The sequence below is a fragment of the Capricornis sumatraensis genome, chromosome 12 (assembly GCF_032405125.1).
Source record: "Capricornis sumatraensis isolate serow.1 chromosome 12, serow.2, whole genome shotgun sequence".
Taxonomy (NCBI): domain Eukaryota; kingdom Metazoa; phylum Chordata; class Mammalia; order Artiodactyla; family Bovidae; genus Capricornis; species Capricornis sumatraensis.
The window spans coordinates 78,233,072-78,245,377 of NC_091080.1; the positions used below are offsets into that span (position 1 = coordinate 78,233,072).

A 12,306-nucleotide genomic window follows, 5' to 3' on the forward strand; every position below is an offset into this window, starting at 1 on the left:
TGCCTAATGAAAAACGTGTATTTTAGAGTTAAACAACACAGAATCAAATAACAAAACCAGAAGAAATGCATTCTCAACACACCCGTGTACATTAAGAATTGGATGACATAAACAGTCCCCAAGAGCTTACTAAAGAAAGTATCCAGGGTAGAACCATCTCCTGTGTAGAAAGAAAGGCAAAGTTCAACTTTATCAAAACTTCCTGGAGATGTGACTAGATTTCCTGTAATCCTGGCAAAGGGATTATCTCTGGATAACCAGCAGAGAGTACCAAGCTTCTAAAACTAGCAAAGGAGGTATTCCCACAGCACCCCAAGGAAATCACTGTGGAAAGAACTAGCAGCTCGGTCCCTGAGATCATTACAATAGAATGTTTGATTTCCCATGGCAAGCCTAATTGTGACATGAACAGCTGTCAACAACAAAATTAGAAGGGTCTGTCATACTAGGGAATTCATCCACGTTTGCTTGTCCTATTTCTTCACTGTGGCTCAAGAGAGTGTTTTCAAAGAATTCTTCCAGTAAAGGTTTTCATTATTCAAAGGGGAGACACTCAAGTTATTTGGCTTTATATGTTATAAATGAGGTGTTTCCCAGGTGACTCAATGGGAAAGAATCCGCCTGCCAATTCAGGAGACTCGAGTTCGAGCCCTGGGTCAGGAAGATACCCTGGAGAAGGAAATGGCAACCCATTCCAGTATTCTTGCCTGGAGAATCCCACGGACAGGGGAAGCTGGCAGGCTATAGTCCATGGAGTTGCAAAGAGTCAGATACAACTGAGCACAGAGGCACGCTATACATGAGATACATTTGTATCAGTAACAAGAATCCCAAACACATGTTGCTTGAATGACAAAGTCAAGGACAGGAAAATATCTGGGACATTTCTTTGATCCAGAAATCATTCCATGTTTAATATAGTCAGTTCTCATTATTTGCATAGTTATGTTCTCTAAGTCACCGCAGACCCTGAATTAGCAAATACTGAACCATTGTTCCTACGAGAAATACAGGGTTAAGTTCCTACAAGGTTTGTTTTTTTTTTAATTGAAGTATAGTTGCTTTATAGTATGTTAGTTCCTGTTGTATGGCAAAGTAAATCCACTATACATACATGCATATCCCCTCCTTTTTGGATTTCCTTCCCATTTAGGTCACACAGAGCACTGAGTGGAGTTCTCTGTTCTATGCAGCAGATTTTCAGTAGTTATCTATTATATACATAGTGGTGTATATATGTCAATCCCAGTACCCCAATCCATCCCACTCAACCTCTCCTTCAAGCTTTTTGTCACATTTTCACCAACCCGTCAATGCATATAACCTTGTTTTATGAGTCTCTCCTGAAAAACACCTTATTTGATACATATTATTGATTCATTAACATTGAATTCATAGTCAAGTATACCATAACTCATACCTGAATGAAGTTTATCTAAAACACAGTTTTCTCCATAGGGCATATCATAGCCTTGGGAACTAGACAGAACTTCAACGCTATAGTTGGGGGCTGTTTTAAAAAGGGAAATCGCCAAGTATTAATAAAGCACACACAAAAAATGTGGCATTAAATATATCACCGACGAGGTGATTTTAGAGTTTACATTTACAGTTTAAGAGCTGAAACAAGAAGGCAGAGCTTTGCCTTGTTAGACTGCTTCAGCTGGAAAGATGAACTTAGCCTCTCTGCCGATGTCTGCAGACATGTTTGAATTTTTTTTTCTGAGGGGATACAAATTAATTTTAATGAGTACAGTCTTTCCTCACTATCAGCAGGAGATTAGTTCCAGGAGCCCCTGTAGATCTCAAAATCTAATTTGATCTGAGGTTGGTTGAATTTGCAGATTAGAAACCCATGGATATGGAGAAGTGAAGTGAAAGTCGCTCAGTTGTGTCTGACTCTGCAACCCCAGGGACTAGATAGTCCATGGAATTCTCCAGGCCAGAATACTGGAGTGGGTAGCCTTTCCCTTCTCCAGGGGATCTCCCCAACCCAGGGATCAAACCAAGGTCTCCCGCATTGCAGGTGGATTCTTTCCCAACTGAGCCACAGAGAAGCCCATAGATACAGAGAGGATCAGTTTAATGTGAAAGTGTAGTCACTCAGTCACATCCAACTGTTTACAACCCCATGGACTGTAGACTGCCAGGTTCCTCTGTCCATGGGATTTCCTAGGTAAGAATACTGGAATAGGTTGCCATTCCCTTCTTCAAGGGATATTCCCAACCCAGGGATCAAAACCAGGAGAGGGTCAACTGTAGGCAAACTCACAAAAACAGAATCCATAAGTAATGAGGATTGACTGTATATGTTGAAAATGAGAGTCAGTTTATAAGTTAGTCACTCTGATGGGGTAATTCTGTTTCATTGGTGTTTGTATTTGTTTAGGTTTCAGAGCCAGAGTATTTTTGGAGATAAGAGTTCCATACAAAATGTGGAGGTCAGTGCACTGAATGCTCTAGGAAGAAACTCCTTGTGTAACTTCCTAATCTTTCAATGGTTCTTCCAGGTGTTTCAGGGATGTGGCCAACCCAAACCTGCTCCAGCTCTCAGATCTGCTCGCTCAGCTCCTGAAAATTTTAATACACGATTCAGGCCTTACAATCCTGAGGAAAGACCAACCACTGCTGCGGGCACGAGCTTGGACCGGCTGGTGAGTCCCCCGGATGGATGGCCATTGTGGCCACTTTCTGTCACCAAGGTTATTCTTCAGAAGACTTGATGGGATTCTGAAAAAGTTGGTGGTAAAAGTCATCTCAGCCTTATATCTGCTCCTGATCTTAATTAGAATATTGAAAAGTAATGAGATCTTCCTTTTAGGTCAAGAATTAGGTTATTTAAGAAGTCTTATCACTATTAATCCACTCATCCAATGACCAAATTTTCAACTCCATATTTCTCCTGAAATATTAATTTGAAGACTAAGTTACAATGTCTTCTAGAGATATAATTACAATAGCACATTTCTTATTCATCTGCTTTAGTTATTTATTTATGATACAGTGTAACTTTATTATGAATGTTCCTTTTATGTAAAGTTTTCTCTTTGAAAATACCTTGCCAAAAGACTCCAAATCAATATTACTACTATTTTTTTTCTTTTTTGTGTGTCTTTTAAAAGTTGAAATCCTTAAAAAGAGTCACTCTTTGATGCATTTAAATGTGTGTCAGGGGACCAAATATCTATCATTGAAGCAATTTACTTGGAGATTACAACCATAAATATAGTAAACATGATTTTTAATGTTTTTCAGACATCAAATTTTGCTATAAAAATGAAAAGCTCATAATTTCCAAGAAATACTGCCTAACTGTTTTCAATACAATTTATAGCAGTATAAACAATTTATATACCTGTAATTGTTAGTGCTGTTAATGTTGCTTTGCCAATTATCTTGATGTAAAATTAACAGATAAAAGCCTTAAGGTCATAAACACTTGAATCACATCTGATTATGTCATATAAACTCAGATCTCAAGGGTTTCTGGTTATGAAAATACTTTTATTAGTCACTGCTATAAATTATCATTTTAGTTAATATCCATCTACAGTGTAGAAGCTGTAAGATTAAATTGGTAGCATTTGACCTCATAATAAGTAATCTCAGCATTTCTCTCTATAAAAATCAAAAGTACTTACAACACAAAGGCCTATCCAGGAAGCGCCAATGTGAAGGGGTAAGTGGAGTCATTAACCACTAAATTATGTTATAAATTTATTACTGTTTATTAGCAAGTAAAACTCCCTCTTCAGTGTAGGTTTTGCAAAAGGGATAATCTGGGTAATTGCTTTACCTTTGTACTTTACCTTAGTTATATCTATTGTCCACTCACAATTTCAGGGAAAGTTTAAAATTAGTCACATTTTTTTTCTTTTCAACAAAACGATGGTTTCATTAGATTCCATTGTTTGCATTCTCATTTTATAAATTCCTTTATATGCCGAGATCCTTTTAACCAAAGCATAGTTTATGAGTATGGCCTTGACCTCCCCCTGTCTCTCTTTCCTTCCTTTTCTCCTTTCCTATTTCAGTTGGCTCTGCATAATTATTGAAACAATTCAGGCTTTTTGGAATTTTTATAAACTCTACCTTCAGAACTAGGCACAATGGAAGATTAGTAAGTTTTGGAGATCTGCTGTACAAACACTGTGCTATAGATAACAGGACTGTATTGGTTAAGAGGCTAGATCTCAGGTTAAATGTTCTTACCACAGGAAAATAAAATTGGAAAACAAATAGAGTATATTATCCACTTAGTTAAAACTGCATTGACTTTGAACCGTATAATGACATCTATGACTACTAATTAATTCTTTTGCCTTTGAAACAGAAACACAGTCTTCTCTCCTCCCAGGAAAGATACACACACACACACACACACACACACACACACACACATTCAAACAGAGTAAGTAGAGCGAGAAAAATACTTTTCCCAAGGCAACAGTATTTATACAATTCAGTACAGCTTGAATAAAACATCAACACTGTGAGAATTTCATATGATGTCTAAAATCTAGTAGATATGAAAATTGGAATTTGAACCTTTTCTTTTAAAAAAGAACTTCACTGGTCATTCCCCAAATGCCCCAAATATAAGAGTCTTGAGAAGTCCTGGAAAAGCAAACTGATTTGGATCTTCTATTTTATGCACCCCTAAAGTATATTTAATCATTTTTTAAAAGAATTAGTAATGGTTAATCATATCATGAGGAAAAAACAAAGAGTAACTCAAGAGATACTCCCCTGGAGAAGGGAATGGCTACCCACTCCAGTATTCTGGCCTGAAGAATTCCATGAGCGGAGCAGTTCATGGGGTCGCAAAGAGTCGAACACGACTGAGCGACTGACACTTTCACTTTCAAACTCAAAGTACATAAGGACCAGAGCCAGTGTATACGAATTCAAATTAATAAGCCAATTTTATTCTAAAATACTCTCCAGCGGCATGCAGCACTTACTTCATCATAGGTGTGGCTCCAGGCTCTATAAGGGAGAGTGACAGTTTTATTAATTTCTTATTCAATTAAATTCTGATTCCTTCCCAGATTGTAAGAATCAGCAATTTGTAATTCACAGCCAGTCATAAACCAACCTGGAGCTACTTTTCCACCCCTAAGGCCAAGGGACTGCTTCCATGTCAACAGGAGCTAGACAAGGTTATTCTTGAGAAACACAAGCTAGCTCCAAAGCTAACATCAGAATCTCCATTTGCAGCCATTGTTTCCTCCAAAGCTTTCTTTCTTTTGTGGGTTCAACAAAGCTCTGAATAGCGGAAAGGTTGGAGCGGTTCCCTTGGCCAGACAGTGCTGGGCATCAGTCAGATAAAATCATCTTCAAGATGCATGTGAAGGTGAAGGGTCCTGCTGGGTCTGACATATATTACTGCCTATTTGGAATGTTTATGAACAAATCTCATGTTACCTACTCCTGTTTTAATTTTCTCCTGCAAGGATGTTTCCTGAATATGTACAAGAAGCAAGTGTCCCCAAAAAGAAGGGTAATTGGAAAAGACTTCCTTTAATTTCTCTCAGTGTTTCAGCAGAGCACATGCCTCAAAAGGACAACACCTCAGCAATCACCCCGCCCCTTTTGCCAAAGTGAAAATGACTTAACTGTAAAACTGTTGGAGAATTGCTTCTTACTACGATTTAAAATTAGTACCTGTGACATTAACTTTGGGTTCCATTGGTAAATGTTCTTATACCAGCTATTATAACGCTATTTTTTATGTGAAGGGGTAGTTATGGGGATTGTTTTTAGAAGTAAATCTCCTAATCCCCAACTGGATAAACTGCTGCTAAACCTTATATAAAATAATTGAAAACAAAACTCTGTTTAAAATAGATCAGTAGCATCATTTCATCTCTTCTTACCTTTATAAAGCAGTCAATTATTTTATATCATTAGGGAACACTCCATATGTTCCTCCAAATTTATACTGGCAAAAAAAAAATTGTTTAGGTATAGCTTTCAGGCATGCTATTGTAAAGTAATTTTTATCATCCCATAATGAATGAATATCCTTATATAAATTCTACTGCTGATGGAAAGCTGACTCATCAGAAAATATTACAGTCCTTCCTGCTATGGTTTGTTCAAGATAAAAATGCCATCAACTAATCTGATCAATAAACTGGTCCCATTATCATGTGTCTCTTTCCTTTCACCCACTCTCACTCTAGTAGTCCTTCTGTCCCAGCCCACTGTTATGCATTTTCAATTAAACAGCTCAGGGGTGTTTATTTGAAATTAGGAAGAGATTGATTCTCTTTCTTTTTTTCTTAAATTTACATCCTGTGAATTCTTTTAATAATTTAACATAAAATAATTATTTCTTTAAAGAAAATTTCACTCAACCGTCATTGAACATATAGAGTGTAAAAATAAATCAGCATAAAAATAGCTCAGTTTTTAAGATCTGCCAATAGCACGGTGTTTCAGGTCATCCTCTGTTAAGGATGGTTAGTTGTACAGCTCAGAATATTATTGCACAACATGCTATGCAACCCCTGGACACGCTTGGGCAGAAAATGTCAGTTATTTTACTCCAGCTAATTTGTTAGAACAAAAGTAATAATAAAGTAAATTGTGTGTCTTGGAGGAATACATTTTATTAAAGTAGATTGAAAAAAAAAAAAAAAACTGGACTTGGAAGTTAATTTAATCAATGGCAATGGGTTAGACCAATGGGTCTCCAGTAAGTATTCAACATCATACCATGTGTGCAGGTTCTCAAATATTCTACTTGTCATTCTGAGGGAATTGGGAGCGGTGGTGGGTGGAATGCCAGTCTGCAAAGCTAAACGTTATGCCTGTGCTGTACTATTATGTATAGAATAATCTCTCTTTCTTTTTCCTTTGAATTTCTTTTCCTCTTGCTTCCCAGAGGATTGTGTGGAGGACAATGCAACATAGTGTAAGCTTCGGTCTTCTTCTTCTTCTCAACCCCATTTGTCTCTGTATGGTCATTCCAGGGAGCTTCTGAGAAATCCCACCTCCACTTCCTCTTTCCAAACTGTCCAGAGAGCGAACATTGAACACTGTATGTGACCAGTGGGTTTAGGAATGTCCTCTCGGCTTGGTATTTATGGTTAACGACATTTTTGGTATTCTTTCTCAATGGCAAGGTTTTCAGTCTCAGCTTTGTGGAAAACTAGCTCATTTGGTGGCTGATTTAAATTCTGTCCCTACGTTCACAGTATGTGTAGCCTGCCTGAAAAACTCTCTCTTCCCTGATACAATATATTGGCTTTTTTCTTCTTGTGCTGAGAAAATAATTATCTCCCTAATAATAATAACGAACCAACATCAACTCTCATGCATAAGGAGCTAATTTTTCCATTAGCTGGGAACATAGAGAATTTAGCAGGGTAAGGAATATTTGTGATACAGCTTGTTTATTTTTTTCTCCTACTCAAATTTACTGATGTGTTTTAGTGCATTTAGAGATAGACCATTGGGTATTTATTGTGACCGAGCAATTTGTATTGGAGATGAGGACAGGCACGCCCAGGTTATCCTACCTGACTTTCCGTATTAATCATAATAATCAAATAGTTATGTGATCCAGTGGTTTTCATAATACCACTCCATGCTGGTCCTACCATTTCAGAAATACCTGAGCCCTCCTTAGCGCCATGGATCTGTACGAGAAGATGCCTCTCACCTGCTGAACTCATTTATTCATGCAGCACACCTATGTCGTGATGCTACACACCTGCCTGACCCTCAATTCAGGCAGTGGCAACACTATGTCTAAATTTCCTCCTTTCAAATTCATGTGTTTAAAAGAAAATGTCCTCTGAGTAGTATCCCTATTCATCATTCCAGGTCTTGGAGCCCAGGGCAGTTTGGATAAGGGAAAAAAGGTTAGAGGTAAATCCGAAAGTTTAAAGGTAAATCTGAAGAAAGGTACTCCTACCAGGAGTACTCTGGAAGGGAAGATTTTGAGGAAGGAACAGGAAAGACAGGTAGCTTAAGGTCTCCTGGTGCTAAATGGAAAGTGGGAGAAGAAAGCATCAGTGGTAGGACAAGTCAGGGTTCTATTACTTTGGTCCACTTGATAAAACTTACCTGGCTCCAGTTGACAGAGTGTGCCAACCAACCCTCAGCAGCATTCTCTTGGTATCTCCAGACTGTCTGGCAGTTGACCTAGTCCAACCTTCTTATCTGATGTTTATCATGACCCTAATGGTTTCCCCCAAGAAGAATGATGTCCTTAAACATATTGGAAAGAATGTAAATCATAATACCATCTCCACCCACTCCCCAGCTGTGCTGGACTTCTCTGCTTGTCTCCTATAATCCTCTCTAGCTAGGCTTCCCAAAATCAGATGTCGGTTATTGGATATGTTTCTCCCAAAACCACAGTGCAGTTCCTGAAATGTATGAGCCTGCCACGGGTGTTAATATTAATAGGTATAAATTTAAGTACTTAGCAAATATCACCAAGTCCTGGGAACCCGAACACTTTTCTTATGGTTCGGAAGCAAAATGGACAAAGCAATTCACGTTCTGGGTGCCATTTCCTGCCTGATGGTTAATCCCAGTTTTGGAATAAAATGCTGGTCATAAAAATGTTCTTCCATGCCTCTTTGGGACCATTTTGGTGTGATTTAGGAAGTCTTGGTTGTAAGGATGAGGGAAACTGTCTGTTGTTCATTTTAAATTGCCATGGCATTTCATTGTCACCTCAAAGGATTCTGCATCCGGCTAATCCACTCTTTTGCATTTCAAAAGGATGTCAGGCTGTGTTTAAGAAACTGCTTTATTATCTAGAGCCTCAGCCGCTGTCTTTAGGTGAAACTGATATTTTCCATCTTACGCCTCGGCAACGAGACACAGACACACGCAGAGACATACACACACACCCTCAGTCTTTGCTTGGCCCAAACAGGAGAAGCTAAAACCTCAGTAACAACAGTAAACCAGATTCTGTACTTTAATTAGTTTTCTAAAGATAAATGGGTCAAGACCAGATTGGCTTTCAGTCTCTGCTGCAGCTGAATAAATTATGCCCCATTCACCCCAGCAAACAAACAGCTACTGCTCAACTCCGTTCAGACTGTGAACTGTTCAGTCCTGCCTGAACTTGCTGTATCTGTTGGCTGCAAACCCCCCACTGAGACACCCTAGTTTCCTTTTCAATGAACCCTTGGCAATCCTAGCAGCAAAATACAGCGAGCTTTCAAAGCAGGGAGAAAATACAAAACATTAAAGCCAAGCCACCCAACTTTTTCTGTCTTCATTTCTGCCCTTCTCTGGGCAACAACAGCAGCATGTCGTGGTTGGGGAGGCCTCCCAACATAGTCTTTGTTCCATTTAGAGGCTTGTGGTTGATGAATCCCAAGTGGGGAATGTCATCAGACGCACATGTAAAATGATGGCTTATCTCTGGGATATTCAGCATCTTCCATGGGCTAGGAGGAAGCACACATCTAATTCAATGATATGCACTGTTGGAAACCTGGGTGGAATGCCTGCCCCTTCTGTGGAATTTTCAGCTCACACCCAATGGACAGTGGACTGTTTTTACATCCTTGGGAACCTCTTCTTTCAGGAATGTGGAAGAACAGAGAAAATAGGAGAATCAGAGACCTTTCTTTCAGCTCAGGCAAGGCTGTGTTTAATTGCATCAGGCTGTATGCCATGGGGAGAAACGTCCACTCCACTGGCTACGTTAGTCCCCGAGAGATACCGAAGCCCATTCCACTCCACTGCTTCAAGACACATACAGAGGCTCATGTGGATTCCGGCAATGAAGTCAGGCCACATGTTTTAAAGGCGGAAAACTTTTGCACAGTTTGCTTTAGGTACAAATGGTCTGAAATCACTTGGAGGGTAATTTTACCAACAAAACCACTTTCAACTCTGTCTTTAAACTCTCCTTTGTCCTCAGAAACATTTAAGCAAGAGCTTTGCTGACCTCTATGTCATAAAAATGAAATGTTACACTTTCAGACCCCAAATATGGCTATACAGATTCTATGTCTATTTTATGGTATGTTGATATGCTTGTTTTTCCCTTCAGACATGAAGTTTTCTTTCAGAATGCCTGACTTCAGCTAAACCCAAAATGATGCATTCTATGGGTATCAATCAATCAATCATGTATTTACTGAGATCTCCTCTGTGGGGTAGCACTTAGTAAAACTAACTAGCATATACAGTCTCCATCATCACATATTTTTAGTGCTAGCATCATCAAAAAGGCAGGAGTGACTATTTACAAAATAACATTGTTTATCAAACCAGTTAGACACACCAGGTTTCCTCCAGGGAAATGTATCTAATTCAGAGCATCATAAAACGTTAGCCTGGAGGAAGTAGGAGTTTGATTTTGTAATCTGAGATAGACTACACCAATAAAGAATATGTGGAAGTCATGTTAACAAATATGGCTTCCCAGGTGGCTCAGTGGTAAAGGATCCAGCTGCCAAGGAGGAGACATGGGTTTGATCCCTGGGTCAGGAAGATCCCATGGAGAAGGAAATGGCAAACCACTCCAGTGATCTTGCCTAGAGAATCGCAGGGACGGCAGAGCCTGGTGGGCTGCTGTCTATAGGGTCGCACAGAGTCGGACACGACTGAAGTGACTTAGCAGAAGGCAATGGCAACCCACTCCAGTACTCTTACCTGGAAAATCCCATGTATGAAGGACCCTGGTAGGCTGCAGTCCATGGGGTCTGCAGAGTCAGACACGACTGAGCAACTTCACTTTCATTTTTTCACTTTCATGCATTGGAGAAGGAAGTGGCAACCCACTCCAGTGTTCTTGCCTGGAGAATCCCAGGGACGGGGGAGCCTGGTGGGCTGCCGTCTATGGGGTTGCACAGAGTCAGACACGACTGAAGCGACTTAGCAGCACCAGCATCTATGTAATAGGTGTTTTCAGTGACTTGATGATGAAAACCTGAACAGACAAGTCATACTAAACTGCCCAAACCATACCATGTAAAATATGTGTTCAGGAGCGGGATCAGTGGACATAGCTCTTTCATTAAATTATTGAGCAGCTTATGGAAAGGCTGCAGTCATTTTTCTCATAGCTGTCTGAGATATTTGCACCATGACTCCCAGATGTGATGTTCAGGCTTATGAGAGATAGAGCTGAAGAAATGGGATTTTTTCATAAATACCAGTTTTGATGTATTTGCTGTATAATCAATCAGCTTTTAACTGACTCTGGGGCCTATGGAATACATTTTAAAGCACTGGGAATTTGGCTATTCCCATAACATACTTGGACACTCTTTACTGCCGGCAGTAAAACTCAGGCATAAACATTGTAGAGAAAACCAGTTGAAAAGAAACCTGTTTGAGTGAAAATTGACTTCTCTTCGTAAATGCTAAAGGTAGAAACATATCTGCAATACACAATAATTTTATTACTTAAGTTCATTCATGGTCATTATCGTCAAAGGCTCTGACTTCATGGGTATTTTCTTGCATCTGAAAGACTGACCAAGCTATAAGGAAAAGAAAAAAAAAAAAAGACAGGCTGACAATAAATGAATGAACCAGCAGCTGTAGCAGCACCACTCATATTGCTGGCTAGCAAATAAGTTTTTGGAAGTTGGGTTTGTGTAATATCTTTAGAAGCTTTTCCAATACTGTATTGATCTGGATGGGCCAAGCCAGGTCCTGAAGCAATGACAAACAACCCCCAGAATGACTCACAAAAACACAAGTTTATTTCTTGTTGGTACCAAGTGCCCACAGTTGACTTGACTGTGGGTCAGCCACACGTGGTCAGCACTCTCACTCCAGGACACAGGGTGCCAGAGCAGCCGTTATCTGGAGCTTCTCCTGTTACCCCCCTAGCAGCCCACGTCAGTATCCTTGCCTGGAAAATCCCATGGACAGAGGAACCTGGCAGGCTACAGTTCATGGGATCACAAAGAGTTGGACGTGCCTGAGCGACTGAGCACATTGCCTGTTGCAGCAGCAGGGGAAAGAGAGAGCATGGCAAGGGGGCTGTCAACACAGCCCCCATGGAAGGGCCACAACACAGAGTTTCCTTCTGGTCACGTGACCAAAGCAGGTCACGCGACCGAGCCTGCTGTCCAGAAGGTGGGAACATTTGTCCCTCTGTGTCGCCCAGACTGAAAATGGACGCATTTGTAAACAGAAACGTTGTCAATCTCAAACACAGATGACCACGGCAAGATTTTTTTAAATAAAGTTATTGTTTTGAATTTAAACTAGAGCTAAAATGGCCCAGTTGACCGCTCTTTTCAGCACCTTCCAGCCTTTCTAAGTCTCCTTGAGGCAGCTGCACAGAACCCAGGTTCTCCAAGG

The 12,306-nt window shown here is 39.9% G+C and overlaps 1 protein-coding gene across 1 annotated transcript in view; it reads left to right on the forward strand.

The window, feature by feature from the left end:
• Positions 1-12,306, forward strand: part of GPC6 (glypican 6) — a 1,216,347-nt gene that overhangs the window by 1,120,190 nt on the left and 83,851 nt on the right. Inside the window, exon 6 of the mRNA XM_068984623.1 lies at positions 2,511-2,654. Coding sequence (XP_068840724.1) covers positions 2,511-2,654 — 144 coding nt within the window. The remainder of the gene's footprint in view (positions 1-2,510; positions 2,655-12,306) is intronic.